Source organism: Dipteris shenzhenensis, chromosome 2 (assembly GCF_047967505.1).
Source record: "Dipteris shenzhenensis isolate YYH24624 ecotype China chromosome 2, Dip_SZ_1.0, whole genome shotgun sequence".
Lineage (NCBI taxonomy): Eukaryota > Viridiplantae > Streptophyta > Polypodiopsida > Gleicheniales > Dipteridaceae > Dipteris > Dipteris shenzhenensis.
This window is the reverse complement of record NC_141597.1, coordinates 15,994,064-16,014,995: the sequence shown is the minus strand read 5'-3', so window position 1 is coordinate 16,014,995 and position 20,932 is coordinate 15,994,064. Positions and strand designations below refer to the sequence as shown.

At 43.0% G+C, this 20,932-nt stretch overlaps 1 protein-coding gene across 1 annotated transcript; it reads left to right on the top strand.

Annotated features, from left to right (window-relative positions):
• The first annotated feature begins 245 nt into the window (after positions 1 to 245).
• On the top strand, positions 246 to 20,372 carry LOS2 (Enolase). Its single transcript, XM_087386211.1, has 16 exons — positions 246 to 429; positions 860 to 923; positions 12,566 to 12,630; positions 12,861 to 12,908; positions 13,056 to 13,142; positions 13,259 to 13,339; positions 13,473 to 13,574; positions 13,714 to 13,794; positions 14,528 to 14,602; positions 14,952 to 15,014; positions 15,140 to 15,220; positions 15,437 to 15,631; positions 19,407 to 19,457; positions 19,585 to 19,725; positions 19,816 to 19,872; positions 19,994 to 20,372. The coding sequence occupies exons 1-16, from the start codon at positions 364 to 366 to the stop codon at positions 20,072 to 20,074; spliced, it is 1,338 nt and encodes a 445-aa protein (XP_087242337.1). The 5' UTR covers positions 246 to 363; the 3' UTR covers positions 20,075 to 20,372.
• The last annotated feature ends 560 nt before the right edge of the window (positions 20,373 to 20,932 follow it).

Sequence of the window (20,932 nt, the reverse complement as noted above, 5' to 3'; positions counted from 1 at the left end):
GATTAATTCAAGATGTTAACAAATGTGTAGGAGCCACATATACATGTCGAGTGATGCTATACAGAACATGCGGAGCAGCAGTAGGTCAGGTGGTTTGGGCGAGGGCGTTCTGAATCGCCGGCGGCGGCGTTCAATTGTCCGTGCTGCTTGTTAGCGTAGGCCACGGGTCGTAAGGTGGCTGTGCATGTGCCACACAAAACACGTGTTGGAACATTCAACGCACCACATGCAGGATGCTAACCCAAGAAATAGAATATGCACCTTTGCTAAATTCATAAAAGGTCACTCGACCTCCACTACTCGTAACAAGCAACCCTAACAAGGATTCCAATCTCCCCCCTCTCTGTGTAGTTCCACCTCCCCATGGCCACCATCGCCAATGTCAAGGCTCGACCCATCTTTGACAGCCGTGGAAATCCTACCGTCGAGGTGAATCTTCCCCCTTCTTCGCTCATCTCTTTGTCAGAACAGCTTCCATTGTTATAGTGGTTCACTTCCTCCCTGATTGGCATTTGGGCCAGATCGGGTGTGAATTTTGGCTTGTTTTGCAGCCTCTGGACTGTCTTGCCATTCCAAATTCTCAACGTGATTGAATTAATTGCTTCTGGTTGACTGTAAAGAGTGCGCCTTGACTATGATTTGTTACAGCTTCGAGATCTATGATGAAGCAGCTCCCCCTTAAGTAGTGCGATGCCACTCCCTTTATTATCTGTAGAGCGCAGTGGTGGATCTTGTATCTGTTTATAGCGCAATTAGTCGCCGGTTGGGATCATAGTGGCTAAGTATCGAGGTTGAAGTACATCGATAGCCTTTATGAGTCAATAAAAACTATTTCTGAAGCTGCTTGTGGTTCTGATAGGTGGATGTTATTCTTTCGGACGGAACTATTCACAGAGCTGCAGTTCCAAGTGGTGCCTCTACCGGTATGAAAAGACACGATAATTTTGCACTAGCTTTTTGGCTCAGTTTACTAGTTTCAGTATTGAATCTCTTTTGGTTGACTGTCTAGAAAGTTGTTTAGGCAGTAAATTTTTTGAACCTCAACATGATTTTGAAGTAGGTGTCAAAGGAAAGGGTACGATTTGCATTTTCAGTCATGCATTTGTAGTACGATGATGTGGCAGATGCCCTTTCTAGATTAGCCCTGGATTTGTAGTACGATGATGTGGCAGATGTCCTTTCTAGATTAACCCAGGGCTATTGGTACTGCATGTCTTTCATGTCGTTATAATGCCAATTTCAAACTTGCATACGTTTACACGATGTCCATTTAAATTTAATATTTTACCATTATTCGATTTCTTCTAATGGATTTGGAATTTAACATTTGGAATCTTGGGACTGAGTTTACTTAACCGTCAATGTTTGATACGTATATGATTCTCATCTGTCTGCCGAATTATAAGGAGACTCAATTCTGCAAAGACTTTTGAATAGTGGACGCCAATAATATATGGAGAGAGAGAGAGAGAGAGAGAGAGAATTTATTCTGTATATTTTTGCTTAGTCACCTTCTTCCTTTCTTGTTTCTTTCTCTTTTGTTTATTTGACATATTTTAGTAAGCATTGGGTTTGCTCAAGAGACTCCGCAGGTCTTTAGAAATCCAGTATAGCTGCTTATGCTTGGGCACTGGGGACGGCATAAAGTGTTGCTTTGCTTGCTAAGTATGTCTACCTTTTGTTTTTCAAAAATTTTTTGTTACCTCATTTCTCTTCTTTTCGATTTCTCTTTTATTTTATTTGTAGAAATTTTGGACTTAGAACACAAAATTTGAATTTATACGATTAGATATATTCTAGTCTTACAAAGGTATATATAAATATGGTTACGATATGTGATAAGCATTATCGGATATTGAACATTCACTTTTCCTAACCTATGTAATTGTGGCTTGTCTTTTTGTCAAGACAGACAATCTATGATTGGCTAGTATGACTACAGATTTTTATGATAGATTTGGAAAAATCCAATTTCAATGTCTTTCAATAGCAATTTTCTTGTACGAGTCATAATTTTAAAGCTTGATTTTTCTGAATTGTCTGTCCTTACAGATGTCAAGATAGCATTGCTTTCTGCTTGAAAGGCAATCTCTCAAGGTTTTACCCTCATTCACAATTAGCGACAAAGGGGACCCGCGAGGCCCTTTATTTCCTAGAGGGCTTGTGCCACCACATTTTGGCAATGAAACCTTCGGTCAACCCCAGCACATAGCACAAGTTACATGATTGCCTTGATAGAAGTAACCCACATAGGAAAGTTGTCAGCCACTAGTGTTATGAGAGTATGATTCCAAAGCCCAATCAATACCGTTACAACATGTGTTCCTCAACATCGTGATAAGATGTCCACAAAATGGGCCGAGTTGCCACCACCCACCAATTCCTACAAAGGCTATTGCATAGTCTGCCCAAACATGCAAGTAGATCTCACCATGTCACCCACGAGCTACCACTTCAGCAATTGACGTTGTAGAGATCATGTTGTATAGTCTAACATATGCCACTCATCACAATTTTGTAGCACAACCCATTTGACAAACGTGCACACTATTGATGGAGCCAATGTCACATGGCACAAGCTACAAAAAACACATCTCGTGTAGGGGTCCTCAAGCCCTGTCGGCTAGCCATGTACACCCATAGGAGCACCTCAAGCAAAACCCGGGGAGGATGCTCTAATGGGGCTGCACAACTTAATACATCCAAGGTATACCAATTCGCATTATTGCATATTATCTCCCAGTCCACATTATGCTGCTCTCAAGAGCTCCCTTTACCCTTGTTTACAATTAGTTACAATGGGCCTATAAGGCCTTAAATTGAGTCATCTTGACGATCATCAACAATGCCTTAGCAGCTGTGAGAACCTAGCCTTTGGCCTCATTTGGATCTACTTTCATAGCTACCTTGCCCATCATGTCAACCTAAGCCTTGAGCTTGGTTTCGATACCTTCAGTAATCTCCCCAAACTGCTCTCTTCACCATGTGACTACTTAGCTTTATCTTCCAAATTGGGTAATGATTGCCATCTAGGCATTTGAGATAATTAGATGCCATGGGTGCACCCGTGGATTTCCTGTAATCTTTGGTAGAACAGTCCCCCAGGTGGCTGTTACAAACTGTGTAAGACAGAAGAGAATGTGGACTACTTGATTAGCCTTCTCCTTTAATGCTAGCCTTTGTCATGGCTGAGTCTGCCCTTCATCTCCGGAGTGCCGAGTACGAAGACCTTTGTATAAATGGATGCTCAAGTGTGTGTGGCTGTGTGGATTTGTATGTGTGAGAGCACATGTTTATACCTACACCCACTATTGGGTGCTGATGGCGTGAGTGGGGATGTCATAGTGCAAGTGCAAGATCGGATCTATTCTCATGAACATCAAGCTGAAAAAGACCCCAAAATAAAGTGCTAGACAACATCAAAGCATAATCATTATCTTTGTCTCGGACTGCACACTTAGCATCATCAAAGATAACCTGAAATCCTCCTCGATTGAGAGAGGACATTGAAAGGTAATTCTTCTTTATACTAGGCACATAAAGAACATCAGTAATTTTGAAATATGTGCCATCCATGGAGGTAAGTATAATATCACCCACTCCACACACTGAATAAGAATAATTGTTTACACATGTCACCTTCTTTTTAGCGGGTGGTGCATGCCGCTAGTCCCTACTATTCGTGATGGAATTTATGGTTTTCAGCCTTATGAGTGACTATCATGAGATTAAAACTCCACTATGTGTTGTGTTTTTAGAGATGAGTTTTGTTCTTGGATTCATCTAGATATTTGCAAGACAACAGACTTTCAACCCCTAGGACAAGTTTTGGTTCAAGAGGAATGGGGAGGTCTTACTATTCTGATACAGCTTTGATGAGCTCATTGTGTGATACAAATGAACCTAGCAATTTTGATCCTGATCAAGACATTGAGCATTGAATACGAGCCATGAAGTCAAAATTGGACTCTACATCGGAACTGGTTGCCCATAAGAAGGAAAGTATGGGGAGAAAGCAGGTGTACAAGATCAAGAGAAAATATGATGGTACTATTGGTAGGTGTAAGGCAAGGTTAGTTGCCAAAGGCTATTCTCAGCAAAAGGGGATAACAAGACTGCAAGCCCATTTCTACTCTCATAGGACGAGGGCTGAGGCTGTCCATGCATGATGCAAGTTAACCTTTGATGCTGTTACATACAGTCAGGCTGTTGGATGCCTCATTTATCTTTGCAATACTTGTACAGATATTCAGTCAAGTGTATCTCAGTTGAGCAGGTATATGCACAGTCCAAAAACACATAGTTGGAGTGCTTTTCATGTATTTTGCAAGGTACTCAATCTCTTGGACTGTTCTATGGGGGGTGGGTGGTGCATGCAGGAGAGAGTGGTTTGATCTACTGTCCTACACATTAGAATGTTGCAAATCTTTTCATCAAGGCTCTACTCAGAGAAAAGTTTGAAGCTTTTGGCAAAGCTTTGGACATCAGGATATTGTCACTGCACACTCTGCGGAAAGATTCAAACTTCTGCACACTCTGCGGAAAGATTCAAACTTCTCATTGTCACTCTGGTGGTAGGGAACAATTTGGGGCCCTGATTGGATGTGAACCTGCAGAGACTAGGGCTAACTGGGCCCCAGATCTGTTTCCTACCATAGATGTAAGAAATCCTAGATTTACTATATTTAGAACTGTGCTAAGGAACAGAAAAGAGACTGAGATAGCAGAGAACAAGGAATAATTGTATTGCTTGAATGTCTGTAGGGTGGATGTGATTGTCATCCATACAATTGGGCCTCTCTTATATAGAGAGTGAAGAGTCACACATGAAAAGGTGTGTACTCCAAAGGGTATGTGCATGAAGAGGTGTGTACCCCTTGTGAAGGGTGTGACCCTTGATGAGAGGGTACATTACAATAGGAATGTCTCTTCATTAGAATGTCTCTTGTGAAGGGTTATGCCTCATTAGGAAGTGTCCCGTTGAAAGGGCAAATGTCCCGTCGAAAGGTCATACCCTTCCACAAGTGTCCATTCATTAAACCATCCATAAGTCTAGAAAGAGAAAAGGAATACGTCACAGATCGTGACATCCCCTCCCACTCAAAAGAAGACCCTGGTGGAGATAATGAACTGATGTAGAAAATATCATGGTAGATTCTGAAAATACTACTGTAAAAGATCAGGGTACTGCTGTAAGTCTTCATCAGACTGCCAAGTAGCGTCGGAGTCGTCCAGATCTCGCCAAAGAACAAGGAATTCCGTGATAAGTCGATGTCGAGTCTCTCGCTGTCGATGGTCCAGAATACGCTCAGGAATAAGAACATAATCGTCTTCGATTTCTGGGACATAATCACCTGCAGGAGGAATTGCTTCATCGCCTGGAATGTACGTCTTTAGCCAAGAAATATGAAATGTTGGATGGATTTTACCCCATGATGGTGGTAATTCCAATTTGTAACTTAATGGTGAATTTTTCTTGACGATCTGGAAAGGTCCATAGTATCTGGGTCGCAACTTAGGAAACCCAGACTTAACCGTCTTATAGCGATGTGGGGCTACAAATAATAGCACCATGTCACCAGTGTTAAATTCCAGGTGACGTCTATGTTTGTTGGCAGACCGTTGATACCGCTCTTGCGCTTTTCGCATATGATCCCTGACTTGCAGTAGAATGTCTTGCATTTCTTGAACCAGTTGATCAGCTAGGGCCACTCGATGTTGAAGTACAAAATTCGTTGGTACAATCGGAGTGTGTCCATAAGCTGCTTGGAATGGAGTCATGCTGATGGCACTATGGAAAGAGTTATTATAAGCAAACTCAAGGAGTGGTAGATACTCTTCCCAGGCTGCGAGGCGTGACTGAACATAATGTTGAAGCATTTCTTCCAGAACTTGGTTGACTCTTTCAGTCTGGCCATCTGATTCTGGGTGGTAAGCTGAACTGAACAGGAGAGTAGTACCCAAAGATTCGAACAGTGAAATCCAAAAGTGACTGGTAAACTTAGGATCTCTGTCGGATATGATATTCTTGGGTAATCCATGGTGTCGGAAGATGTGTTGTATGAAGAGTTTGGCTATGTCCGGAGCCTGGGCACTGCTTTTGCAAGCAACAAAGTGTGCCATTTTGGACAAGCGATCAACAATTACCATAATCTGAGTATTACCTCGGGAAGATCGTGGTAGTGTGGTAATGAAATCCATGGAAATACTTTCCCACCTTTCAGTTGGAACTGGAAGAGGCTGAAGAAGTCCTGTTGGAAGTCGTCGACTTGCTTTCATTTGTTGACAAGATAAGCAAGATGTAACCATTTTGATGACATCTCTTTTCATCTGAGGCCAGTAGTATGTTGCACTGAGTAACCGATAAGTCTTATTGATGCCTGGATGGGCAGGATAAGGAACTACATGATGCTCTTTTAATAAAAGACGTCGAACATCCTTGTCATGTGGTACACAGACGCGATCTTGATAATACAGAAGGTCGTCCGTATAAGAATAGGATGAGAAAATCTTTTGTTCGGAAGTCGAAGGTTGATCTTTTGAAAGAACCTGTACTGCTGTGCCGAAGTCTTTATCATTGAAATACTTTCCTTTGAATGAATTCGGAACATCCACAGATAATGTAGAGATTACCATGGCTGATGCTAGAGGTAACCTGCTGAGAGCATCTGCAACTACATTGCGTAGTCCTGGAATGTACTCAATGGTATGTGAGAATTGGCCAGAAACTCAACCCAGCGTGCTTGTCGAGCATTCATGACTGGCTGAGTAAAGATGTACTTTAAAGAGTGATGGTCTGTTTTGACCACAGAGTCGGCACCCATGAGATAATGTTTCCAAGAGCGATAAGCATGTACAACAGCAAGAAACTCCTTATCATAAACCGGATATCGGGTTTGGATATCAGAATGTTTATGGCTGTCAAAAGCAATAACTCTGCCTTCTTGCATCAAGACTGCTCCTGTAGCGATGTCGGAAGCGTCGGTCATGACCTCAAATGGAAGGTTGGGGTCAGCAATAGCCATGACTGGTGTGGTAGTGAGTGCTTGCTTGAGTTGTTGGAAACTATACTCTGTTTCGGGAAGCCACTGAAAAATTGCTGTGCTTTTCAATAATTCGGACATAGGAGCTGCAATTTCGGAAAACTGATAGACCTTTGTATGGTAGAAGTTTGCCAATCCGAGAAAAGAGCGGACATCATGAACATTCTTAGGAGTAGGCGAGGTTCGGATTACCTCGACCTTGTTGGGATCCACAGAGATACCTTGAGCGGAAATAACATGTCCCAAATATTCGAGTTGGGTCTTGAAGAACTCACTCTTCTCAATATTGATGTAGAGAGAATTTGCACGGAGAACTTCAAAAACTTGGTGAAGATGTTGTTTGTGCTCAGGTAGGGATCTGCTGAAAACAAGGATGTCATCGAGGTAAACGATGACGAACTTATCGAGGAAAGGCCTGAAGATGTCGTTCATTAATGTCATGAATGTGGCCGGGGCATTGTTTAACCCAAAAGGCATGACCAAACATTCATAGTGTCCATACTTTGTTCGAAAAGCTGTCTTGTACTCATTGCCTTCTCGTATACGAATTTGATGATAACCTGAACAAAGATCAATCTTGGAGAAGTGTGTTGCATGTAGAAGTTGATCGAAAAGGTCATCAATGCGAGGCAATGGATACTTGTTTTTGATAGTGAGCTTGTTGAGGGCTCGATAGTCGATGCAGAGGCGCATAGACTTGTTCTTTTTTTCCACAAGTAGTACAGGAGATCCGAAAGGGCTGCGACTGGGCCGAATGTGACCTTTGTCGAGTAGTTCGGTGACCTGTCTTTGGATTTCTTCATTTTGAGTGTAAGAAACCCGATAAGGAGGTTTCGACGGTGGATTACTGCCGGGAAGAAGTTCGATTGGGTGATCCACTGGTCGTCGAGGTGGTAACTGCTTTGGCAATTCCTGTGGAAAAAGATCCAGGTAGGGCTGGAAAAAAGGTTGGTTGAGGTATTCAGGAGGATCCTTTGTTGGTGTCTCCTCTACTGCCGTAACCAACAGAAGTGAAGTCTTTGCTTGGCGTTTACGAACCCACTTCTTTACCTGTAGGGCAGAGGCAACTGGGGTTGAAGGAGAGTCCCTAGAACCAGTTAGCTCAATAAGTTTTCCCTGGTGGACAAACTGGATAGTATGGCTGCGAAAACTGATTGATGGATCATAGTCGTAGAGCCACTGTTGTTCGAGTATGACATCGTACCGAGAAAGAGGCATAATGTCGAAGTTCAACTTGTCCGTATAATGTTGGATGCGAAAAGACAAGTTTTTGATCCTGGTGTTGCACAAGAAAGTAGTTCCATTTGCGAGTTCAATTTGATAGTCCATGAGGCTAGGACTGGTGGTCAACCGAAGTTTATCGACCACAGAACTGGCTAGGAAATTATGAGAACAGCCATTGTCGATGAGGATGGTGACCGTTGTTCCACGAATCAATCCTTGAACACAAAGTACTTGAGTGGCCAGGGAAGGTTCGGGGTTGCTGGCAAGGCTCAGGTGGATGGTATTCGCCATTCGAACAGCTTTGCCTTTCTTGTCTTGTGCTGAGGTAGCATCTTCTCTTTGGGAAGTGGTAGGTTCCATATTGGAATTTTGCTTTGGTCGCTTGGGACAATCGAACCATCTATGGTCGCCTGTACAGATCGTACAAAATCCTTTTGAGCTGGAGTTGTTCTTCTTGTCAGTGGCCGCACCTTTATGTTGGGGATGTCGGTAATGACTTTGTGAAGAAGAAGAAACACGATCCTTGGGGGAGTGCTTCTGTTGGAATCCAGCAAATGATTTCTGGGGCTTCTGGGGATCTTGAGACTGTCGCTGACCTTGATTACCGAAGTTTTTTCGAAACCTGGTGTTATCTTGAGGGCGAGCACCTTTGGCCATAGGAGAGTTCTGTGTGCGATTAGCACTCTGCTTCCCTGTGTTTAGGAAATCTGTAATGCGCTCTGCGTAAGCAATAGCGCCATCTGTGGTGGTGATGTTTGCTTTAAGAACATCAATGCGTAACGAGGGATGTAGGCCTGAGATGAAAGCATGAAGGCGATCATCCTCAGTTAAACCATCAATCTCCAGCACCAATGTGGTGAACTGAGAGATATAGGAAGACAGGGAACCCGTTTGCTCCAATTGTCGGAGTTTTGAACGTGCTTGGAAGTCCGCATTGGCAGGTACAAACTGCTTACGGAGCACGTGTTCAAAACGTTCCCATGTTAACACACTTTTTCTGACCTTTAAGCGTCTTTGCCACCATAGAAATGCTGTATCCTTCAGGAGGGAGGCTGCCAAGGCGATCTTTTTGCCTTCCGTGAGGTCAACAGTGTCAAAATACATGCGCATTTTAGCGAGCCATTGGTCAACTGTTCGGCGATTGCGTTGACCAGTGTAGGCTTCTGGAAGTTTGACGTCAAGTCTTTTAGTTTTGGAAGCTTGAAGTAATCGGTAGAGGGCACGTAGTTCAGTGTTTTCTACCTCTGGTGGGAAAGAGTCCGCATCGTCGTCGGGTTGCGTCACGTCATCCTCTGTATGTGCTGGACTTCGAGAATCTTGAAGTTGTTGAACTTTTTGAACCAAGTCGGAGATGCTGTCCTGAAGCTGAGATATTTGAAGTTGCAATAGAGATTCGCTTTGGACGTTGCCTTCAGGGGTCTTTTTGGGACTTGATTCTTTAATCTTTGGAGAGGCTTCACGCGAGCGGTGTGACATGTCGGAAATCCCTGTGAGAAAAGCGCGAACTTGCGCTCTAGTTTGTACCATCCTGGAAGAGGATTCGGGCTGCTCCCTGAGGTTGCTCATATTGGAGGGGGCAGGCGGGCAGGATGGAACCACCCGTGGAAATCTGGTAAGGGAGGTCCTGTCTGAGGTAACACTGGAGATTCTGAAAATGGTGTTACTGCTCGTGATAGGACAGGGGTAGGTAGCAGAGTCCACGGATCTGAAAAAGGGTAAGGAGCTGCTGTCGGAAGAGGAGGATATCCAGGAGAGGGAGTGCCTTCAGAATGTAAATACTGACTGGGAGAAGGTACAACCTGTAGAGGAGGATATCTGGGAGCTGAAGGAGGTGGAGAGTACCCTGGAGATGCCGAAGGTGAAGGGTAAAATTCTCTCCAAAAATGAACAGCAAACTCCTGAGGAATATCGTGTTTCGGATATCTTCGTGTCTCGTGGAACACAACCTGTACTGTGCTGAGGAAATAATGTAACTGAGGTGCCTCACGCAGAAGGTAGAGGATGTGGTCCAAGTTACTCGGAGGGCACGTGACACAGAAGACCCAAGATGCAAAGGCTCCAAAATGGGCTGGCTGTGCAATTTGAACACGATATTGTGTAGTAACAGATGCCTGAGGTGTCCTTGAAAGGCCGGGTGAATTACCAGGGGTTTCCATGCTTTAATGTGGATTCTTTCATTTGCTGTAATTTGTTAAAGAGAATCCTTAAAAAAGCAGATTGGAAAGACTCCACCTGGCAATACTTTAATCTGCCAAGTTATTGCGTAGAAGAAGGCTGCAAGTCGGTGTCTGGAGATCCATGGTGCAATGGTTTGCGAGAGTGCTCGATACTTGTCTGGTCCGGGCTGTCAACAGGCTGTCTTCATCGTGCGAATAGCTGCAACTGGTGCTGATTTGGCAGGAAAAGATGGCGAAACAAGGGGAGGGCTGCAGGCTGTCAGGAAATGGCAGGTAACCAGGGCCGCAATGGGGGCTGTCAGCGAAATAGCGATGCAGGGCTGGCAGCAAAAATGGCGAGGCAAGGGCTGGCAGCAAACAGGGCTGGCAACGTGAATGGCGAAGCAGGGGCTGGCAGCGAGCAGGGCTGTAGCGTGATCGCGCATGCAGGGCTGGCACCGAGCAGGGAATACGGCTGGCTGTATGGCTGGCTGCGCAGGGATGTACGGAAAGGCTGCGCAGGCTGTCTCGAGATCCGTACAGTGCAATAAAGAGGTTTGCCTCTTTTCGTTGGGGGCTGCCCAATGGGTTAGTTGCCCAAAAATTAATTTGGGGGTTTAGTTAACCTTAGGGTAGCTAGGGTAAACCTAGGGGTAGGGGCTGGGTTTAATTTTTTTTTCCCTTTTTTACCCCTCTAGGTACCCTTTTGTAGGTACTTGGGGCCTAGGAGGTGTGCCTATTCGAAGGGGTGTGACCCTTGGAATAGGTGCACCTATTCAAGAGGGGATATGTCCCTATTGTTAAAAGGGGTGCGACCCTGCATGAATAGGTATGTCCTTTTGCCCACGATGGGGTATGTCCCATGAGTGAGGAGTCGAGACTCGTCACCAAAAGGTGTGTCCCATGGTGGAACAGGTGCGTCCCTTGGTTTTCGGACGCCCAAGCACCTGAAAAGACACGATTTTGGTTGTGCCCATTCACATCAACTTGTGATGTGAGGGAGATGGAGAGGCCAGGATGACTTTAGGCCGGGTAGGCGTTTAAAAATTTTACGCTCATCCTCTCCATCTCTTCCATGCACAATGTGCACGGATGTCCTTCTAGCGGCAAAAATGTATCAAATCAGCGCTAGAAGGTGGGGGGCATTTCCTACAGGCAGGAGTGAATTTTGCTCTGATACCACTGTAAGAAATCCTAGATTTACTATATTTAGAACTGTGCTAAGGAACAGAAAAGAGACTGAGATAGCAGAGAACAAGGAATAATTGTATTGCTTGAATGTCTGTAGGGTGGATGTGATTGTCATCCATACAATTGGGCCTCTCTTATATAGAGAGTGAAGAGTCACACATGAAAAGGTGTGTACTCCAAAGGGTATGTGCATGAAGAGGTGTGTACCCCTTGTGAAGGGTGTGACCCTTGATGAGAGGGTACATTACAATAGGAATGTCTCTTCATTAGAATGTCTCTTGTGAAGGGTTATGCCTCATTAGGAAGTGTCCCGTCGAAAGGGCAAGTGTCCCGTCGAAAGGTCATACCCTTCCACAAGTGTCCATTCATTAAACCATCCATAAGTCTAGAAAGAGAAAAGGAATACGTCACAGATCGTGACAATAGACTGCTGACTGCAGTGTGTGGGACTGTTGTCCTGGCAATCTGCTGCCAGCTGTAGACAAGGTGTCAAGCCCCCTTGTCCTTCAATCTTGTACACGATTCTGCAGTAGGAATCATAAGGTTTGATGGCAGGTCACAGCAGGTAATTACTTCTGCTGCGAGCGTTGTGGATTTGATGGCATCATAAGCTTTTGCTTTTTAATTTGTTAAGATTTCTTTTCCTATGAATTCTTGAGTGACCTTTTTTCCTTTAAAAACAAACCGTTAATCTATTGTATTTGACCTTTTGTCTTTTAGGTACGTGTTTGGTTTAGAAAGTTGTACATTTGGATCTATATATAAACAAAGATACTCCTTTCTAGTATTCATTATTGCATGAGCCCTTTTTTCAGTTTTACAAGAATTGATTCTGATTCCAATGATGTACATGCTAAAAGTGGTGTACATGCTATTAATATTACATGTTTTTTATTTTCTATATCTATGCCTTTCTGGAGCGTGACAAGCATCCTTGATACTTTTTTACAGGTGTTTATGAAGCATTAGAACTGAGGGATGGTGGAAAGGATTACCTTGGCAAGGGTGTATCAAAGGTCTGTGCTGATGCCCCGATTTATGCTATTTATGTTGTACTGTAAAGGACATTGCTCTTGAGTGAAGTTTCAATTTCTTAGCTGTTTACAAATGGTTCTTTTATAAGCCATAAGCTCCTTGTTTTATCAGGCTGCAAAATTTGTGAAGAAGAGGTATTTTGTTCATCTTTTTGGGACTAATATTTTTTGGAAGGAGTGTTGTTGACTCATGATTTGATATTGTCACTCAGGCTGTCAGCAATGCTGAAAAGATCATTGGGCCAGCCTTGGTTGGCAAGGTGTGACAAGTAAAATTTAGTTCAATTATTGAATGAGTATGCGCCATGCTTTGATGCCATATAGGTTGTGCTGTAGAGACTTTTGTGATCGGGCAGAGTCGACCTATAATGTTTACTGACTCCTTTCCATTGTGGCAAAATGTCCAGGATCCGACTGACCAAGAGGGGATTGATAACTTCATCGTGCAGCAACTTGATGGGACTCAGAACCAGTGGGGCTGGTGTAAGCAAAAGGTATTTCTATCATGGAGTTTGAAAGGTTACACAAGACCCGCTAGGTAGCCATAATATACCCCTGTTCAGATGCCTGACCACTTTTGCTTAGTTTAACTATTATTGGTTCGTTTCAGCTTGGAGCTAATGCAATCTTGGCAGTATCACTTGCAGTCTGCAAAGCTGGAGCAGCAGTTAAAAAAATTCCTATCTATCAGGTACACTTTCTGTGAGCAGGTTAAATCTATCTCAAAGTTTAATTGGGTGCTTTGTAACCAATGTGCTTGATTCATGCTGAGGAGATATTGCATCACAATCCAGAGAGAACTAATAATTTCAGCTATGATGCAGCATATTGCCAATCTAGCAGGAAACAAAACTCTTGTTTTACCTGTCCCAGCCCTCAATGTCATCAATGGTGGATCTCATGCAGGCAATAAGCTTGCAATGCAGGTGATTGATTTGGCTGGAAAGATTGGTAGAATGCACCATTTGGGGGCATACTTTTCTCTGGTTTGGAAATTTGTATGTTTTTGTTGACAAATATGCATGACGTTTGGGGATTGTAGATTTACAAGTTTTACATTTTCAGGAGTTTATGATTCTTCCTGTTGGGGCTTCCTCATTCAAAGAGGCTATGAAGATGGGGTCAGAAGTTTATCACCACCTTAAGGTACATTGTTTATCTCTTTCATAAATTTTCAAGAAAAAGTTTGAGTTTGAGAATTAAGCTAAGTTTGGGTATGATCAAGCACATGCATTACTGATGTCTGTCTTGTCAGCAGCCAGCTCCTGCCTTCATTACGCCCACATCTTCCCTTGATAGAAGTTAAAGAAACTGAAGCGTTAGTAAGCTTGTTTGTGCATGAATGTGTAGATACTATAGTCTAAACCCTTGAGAGCAGACTCTTGTGAAGTAAAGGATGCTCATGTTTAGTGGATTAAAGAAGCTGAAGTTTGGTGCTAAACATGGGCACATGTAGTCATTATAGCATTGTGGAATTAGTTATGTCAGGGAAGCTCAAGAGCAGTATGGCAAGTATCATGCAGGTCATTGTAGTTGTAATTGTGGTATATGGTATTGTCTATTCGTAGGATTTTGTGTTCATTGTTTTGACTGGATGATACAATATGCTTAGGAAGTAAACACCTTTTTTTTGGGTCTGGAGGACAGGTTCTCTTACTGTCATTGGAAGGACTTGATTGTGGTTGACATGGTTATTTTCATGTTAGCTTTAAATGATTTGAGGCTTAGCCAATTGGTTTGTAGATATAGTGATAGGAGAGATGGGTCTTGTAAGCTGCATTTTAAGGGGTTGTATTTTAGAAGGTTTGTTCTGATCTGTATTAGCTTTTGGTTTTTGGAGTTACATTGGGAACTCATCACTTTGCTTTTACGTTCTCAGGCTGTCATAAAAAAGAAGTATGGTCAGGATGCAACGAATGTTGGGGATGAAGGTGGTTTTGCTCCTAACATTCAGGTACAAAATTTAACAGATTGCTAAATGAACGCTATATCTAACCTGAAATAGTACAAAGCTGATGTGAATGGTATGCTGAACGTTTACAAGAATGAATGATACCATTGTATTGATTGCTCAGATGGATAATATAAGGTATGATTAACAGGAGTGTTTTTGGTACTCCTGGTGACACTACCATGCAGATGTCACGGCTTATGATTGAAATCTTTTCATTCTGCCCTTTCTTTCAAATTTTGTCCCCATTAGAAGCTTCACATCTCACATTAGTGAATTGGTATGTGTACCTTGTTGTGTTAAGGTGGGTTTTCAAGGATAGGTCTATATACTTGCACTTGCTGTGTTGCAGGAAAACCGGGAAGGCCTTGAGCTATTGAAGATTGCTATTGACAAGGCTGGTTACACTGGCAAGGTCATCTGGGCATTATATCAGATCATTTCTTCTCAGTTCGGTAGAGTTACTAGCAGTAAAACCACAGCTTGGCATCTTCGGCTTTGTTCTTTTATTTGAATGGTATTGTCTGGTTTCTTTGCCAGGTGGTGATAGGAATGGATGTTGCTGCTTCTGAGTTTTATTTGGAGAAGGAGAAAAAATATGATCTCAACTTCAAGGAGGAGGTTTGTTGTGGAAGGGAATGTCTGTTTGGTGTTTAAGATTTAATCCATATGCACCATGATCTGATCGTTTAAGGTGCAGAGATTGGTTTTTATCTTTAATTGGTATTCTCAGTGGTCTATTTACTTGTCAATTTTGTATGATGTCATAAAATAGTATTTCACTTTACATGTTTTTGTGGATTCTATAAGTTATTGTCTTGGTATTGTAAAAAGCAGAACAATGATGGTAGCCAGAAGATCTCTGGTGATGAATTAATAAAGCTGTATGAAAGCTTTGTGGAGGAATATCCGATTGTCTCTATTGAAGACCCTTTCGATCAAGATGACTGGGAACATTACAACAAGTTTACAAGTCGGATAGGTGCCAAAGTCCAAATTGTTGGAGATGACCTCCTTGTTACAAATCCCAAGGTATGGTACCTGCCACACAGTGTTTTTGCGATGAAAGGAACTTAACTGAATCATATTGAGAATTGTGTCTCTTTCATACTTTTAAGAGAGTGACCTTTCTTGTATGACCTGTTCTCCTTGTACAAGGGTTTTGGAATTTAGATTTTCATTCATCTTCGTTACTGGCTTAATTTTCTTCTGTCTTCAACAGCGTGCACCTTTATTTTTGATTTCTACAGTTTGGGCTTCCTATCAGCAGTGTCTATAATCATGAACATGCACGTGAATCATAAGCCCTCAATACTTTTTGGACTACTAGATGCTTAAGCACCCTTGCATAATTTATTACAGCAGCTGTGTGCAATAACCATAGGAACTCCAATAGGTGGACTAATTCAGAGTCCGATGAAATTATGAGTCCTGAGAAGAAGGGTCTTGACCTCACTATTCCAGGGGATGCTTCTTTCGGCCCCCCCCAGTCACCTCTCTCATAGTGTGTGGGCATTTGGACCTCTTTCAGATCTCTAGTCTCCTACATTATTACCACTATCCTGTTCAGAGGCCACAGGGTTGATTCCATTCTTTGCTATGGAAACAATGTCAAAAGCCAAGAATGAACAGAGGGACACCATCCATGAGAAAAATATAAACGACGAATGAAAGAGATGTGTGTGTGTGTGTGTGAGAGAGAGAGAGAGAGAGAGAGAGAGAGAGAGAGAGCTCAACCAAATCAAAGGGAGAAGGGGAAGACAAATAAGAGTAGCATTATAAGCTCTTCCACCAACAAAACTTCAGTAAGCTTTCTCCCAAGAACATCTGATTTCTCTCCATTAAGCGTTCAGGGGTCGATGCCCTCAGGGCTTAGTCCATAGTTACCAGGGAACAGGACCATTCCGGGAATGTCGGATGCCAAAATGGGAATGGCAATGCCACCTCATATGACATGTCATCAAATCACATGGAAATATAGCAAAATATGAAAAGAAAATCGCTTTTGGCATCTCTAAACTTCCCATTTCACCTTAGAAGGGGGAACAGGAACAGGAACGTAGAAGGGGGAATGGGAACAGGGCTGAGAGTGGAGCGAGGGCTGAGTGGAGGCTTGGAAAGCTGGAGCAAATCTTAAGAGCGGTAAGAAAAGGTGAAACAGCGAATGGTTGGCGGTTTTGACAGTCCCTCGCAGTGCCACCATCGGAAACACCGTCAATGGTGGGAACGTGTTCTGGTGTTGTGTCTCTGCAGCCCGTTCTGGCCACATTCCAGCCATTCCAGTCCCCTCTGGTGTTATGGAATGGCGTCTTGCCTGTTCCGGAAGGGGGCACTGTGTTCCCTGGTAACTATGGCTTAGTCTCCGCATCACTCTAATCCTCTGCTAAGGAGGCTTATAACAAACAAAGAAACATCTTGTGATTGGAGAAAATTTCTGAGTCTCTGTGACAAGGAAGAATAGAAAGGAGGCTAAGGGGCAGCCTTGGCATATTGAGCATGAGAAAGAAAGAAAGAAAGTTTATTAATGTCCACTGGAGACCTAAAAAGGTCTATGGGACAAAAGAGACCTGCTTATACATCAGTACAGAGAGGGCCATAGGCAATCTCCCTGGGAGTATCATCAGATTCCTCCAAAAAAACAAAACACATAGAACATAAAACATAAAAGGAACTAAGTACTAGGCTATGGAGTGGCCATTACATCAGTTTAAGACTGAGGGTCTTTAGATTTTGTCTTAAATTCTCTAATTACTGCAAGACCGTCACGATATACTGCCCATTTTCCTGCTTCCCTGGCTGCCCGAACCTTAGCAAGCTCGGTAGCTTTGTTCTTCAGTTGGGTTCTTGTAAGCTCCTCAGCAATCCATATCTTTGTCCCCTTCAGCTTATAGGATTGTCGTAGAATCCTCTTCCTGAGTGTCTTCGAGTTGAAGGTGATGACAACGTGTCCATTCCTAGGCGATAAATAAACTGGGGAAGACTCCTCTTCATCATCATTCTTGTCATCAGTTGGGCTTGCTGACCAATCAATGGCCAGGACTGCTGCCTTGATTCTGTCGATTGTCTCCTCGAAAGTGTCATCCTCGTGCTGCCAATCGGGTATTCCCCCTATTCAAATCTTCATAGCATTCTCTTTCCAAAGGTGATGTTCTTGGATCTCTGTTTGGATGTCAACCTTGGGTTCAGCTGTCACTTTCACGTGGATGAGCTCTCTAACCGTGGAAATCAGCTGTGATGTTGGGGGCTCAGTTTTACATGTTTGTACGGCTGCTGCAATAATCTCCTGCTTCCCTGGGCCTTCCAAAGCTGCAATACGAGCTAGGGCTTGGGTGAGTTGGGACCTCAGGTCTCGCACTTCTTGCTGGAGATGGTAAATCTGCTCTTGCGGCTTGGTCGGCGTCGGGGGAGGTTGAATCTTATACCTAGAGTACGTCCTGTCGAAGGGAGCAGGGGTTGTGGCTACCATGGTGGAGTAAAGCTTGGGGGGATGAGGGGAGGATGGGCTGGCCATATCGACTATCCCCCTTTTGGCTGGACTAACCCCTGTAGTTGACTACAGTGGATGGAGAGAGAGAGAGAGAGAGATCTTCTTCCATCTGGCCCGCAATCAGTAGTTGACTACAGTGGCTTGCTAAATGTGCTGAGGCCCTACTAATCCATTTGCTGAGAAGCTGAATCTCTGCATGGTTGCTTTCAAGAAAGTCCAGTCCATCTTGTTGTATGCCTTCTCAAAATCCAAGAGAAGTACGCGGGCGACTAAGACTCCTATTGTGCCCAATTAGTGGCCTCCCTAAAGGTTTAGGATGTTGTCTAGGATAATTCTGCTCTTGAATTAAGTTGGTTTGTGTGTTGTTAATAATATCGAAGGATCTAGTAGGTTGTGTCCAAGCACTGACAAAGCGGTGTTCAATCGTCGGCATGTATCATACCAGGGATTGTGCATCTCCTTGAATTCCCTCCGCTATGGGTTTGATGAGTAATTACATCCATATTTATTTGGGGATAGAGGAAGAGTGCATCTCATGTAGCAGCACGATCTACATGTGCATTCGGGGACTGTATATTGTATTAGCTACAGCCCACGTTTCATCTCGAAATTAGGTTTATTTTTGCTTTCCTCATCATCCATTCTAAAAGTATTTTGGCTGCATTCATGTGCACCTTTTGAATGCCCATGCCCTGTATCTTCTTCTCAGGCTTGAACACGATGTGTTTTGAATGCTTCTCTCTTTTTGAGAGGCCTTGGGCTCAAGCCTGGAGGAACCCTCAATGTATGTTGCAAGTTATGTGGACACTTTTAGGTTGCCATGCCCGTAATCACTCTAGTCCAGCTTGGCCTTTGGCTTTTTCTTGATGCTCCTCAACAAAACGGAAGATCTACATTAAAACTTACTGGGTATCATCATCGATCGCGTAAGTAACAAGTTTTGTAGGGTGTTGAACCAATTATTGGGCAGTGCCAATGGCTCAATATGTGGCTTATTGGAGAAATTTTGGAGATGCAATGGACTAACTTGCAGTCTAGCCATGCCATGGCCAGAGAGTATGCATTTGACTGTGGAACTGTGCATGGCTGTGAATACACATGTACCAATCAGTTTATATGCTTTCAGATATTTGTTTATGAGTCACAATGTTCCCATCTTTTGGCTAATCGTTTGCATTCTGAGATCTGTTTGCAGCTTGAAAAAATTCTGTTTGTGGGGTGCAATATTGTGCTCTGTTTTTGGGGTTTTGGCACGCACTCAAACTCAAAAAGATTCTCATGGGAATAACTGTTTCTGATAATTATGTTTTTGCCATGCAGCGGGTAGGAAAGGCTATCAAGGATGTGGCATGCAATGCTCTTCTTTTGAAGGTTCGAGAACTCTAATACAGTGCTATTTTTGTGAACTGTAGTTTATGCTCTAGTTGTGGTGGAGATAAAAGTATGTAGCTCATTAAAGGCTGGATTTCTATGTGCATATGTATCTATGTGTATGCAGGTGAACCAGATTGGTTCTGTGACGGAGAGCATTGAAGCAGTGAAGATGGCCAAGCAAGCAGGCTGGGGAGTTATGACCAGTCATAGAAGTGGAGAGACAGAAGATACTTTTATTGCTGATCTGGCTGTAGGGCTAGCCACAGTAAGTTGTGTGAGATTCACCATCCTGTCATGATACTGGTGACAACTTGTCCGTCGTGTCTCTTGATTGCTTTGTTCTAATTATGTGCAGGGTCAGATTAAGACTGGTGCTCCGTGTCGATCAGAACGTCTTGCCAAATACAATCAGGTTCCTGTCTCTTAAGTTCCCTGTCTCTGTGTAGTGTTTTTCTTCGATGTTAAGTTATCATTTCTTCGGCAGGTTCAGGATTTTGTTAATGGGATATGTGTTGCTTGGTCTGTTGTAACAGCTTCTGCGAATAGAAGAGGAGCTCGGTGATGCAGCTGTTTATGCTGGATCAAATTTCCGTCATCCAGCAGCACCATACTGATGTATCGAATAGCCATAGCACATGCATGAAAACTCGGACTATGGTAAACCAGTTTTTGAAGAAGTGCTAGTCACAAGGTTGCTGTATACCATTCTAATAAATTGAGAGACGCCTGAAATGGCGAGGATGAAGAGTCCAGCAGAAGATCTGGTTTTATTGAATAATATTATTGACAATGCTATATTATTTTTACAATGTCATTTTGCAAGCATGTGGCTTGCATGCATCCTGGACTAAAACGTGATGGTAATTTTCCCAATATCAAACTTTAACATTGGGGAGTAAACTTTTGCTTTTATCCGGTGTCTCACATAAATTTGGTGCTAATTGATCAAAGGGTAGGAAGTATAGACACATTTTGAGTGGGTTCTAGCCTTCTTCTTGATCTTAAGTGCATATCCAACTCTAATTTGTGGCCTTCAATGTGGTGAAAATGATTGTGAAGTTAGAATGTGATTTTGACCTCTCCAGGCCAAAAAATGGCCAAAGCTATGGTTATGACTGGTTAAAATAAGTGCTTGGTTCAAGATGTCTAATGGACTTTAAAAAAGGATGGCAAATTAGTTCTATGTTTGAAGGGGGCTCAATTTAGGCTCTAAATGGCTTCGTTAGGAGCCTTGAAAGAAGGGTTAATTTTTGAAGTTTTCAACAAAGACCCTCCCCCTTCTTTTTTCAAGGTTCTCTTTTTTTTCTTTTAGGGAGGAAGGTAGAATTAACCTAACCTATTGTGTTTGGGTTACTATGGTCTCTTTTCATTAACCTAGCTTACTTGGGTGTAGTTAGCCTAATTGTTGTCAATTATAGTGGGTTAGATTTGCTTGATTGCGGTTAGTTTAACTTAATTGTGGTTAGCTTGCG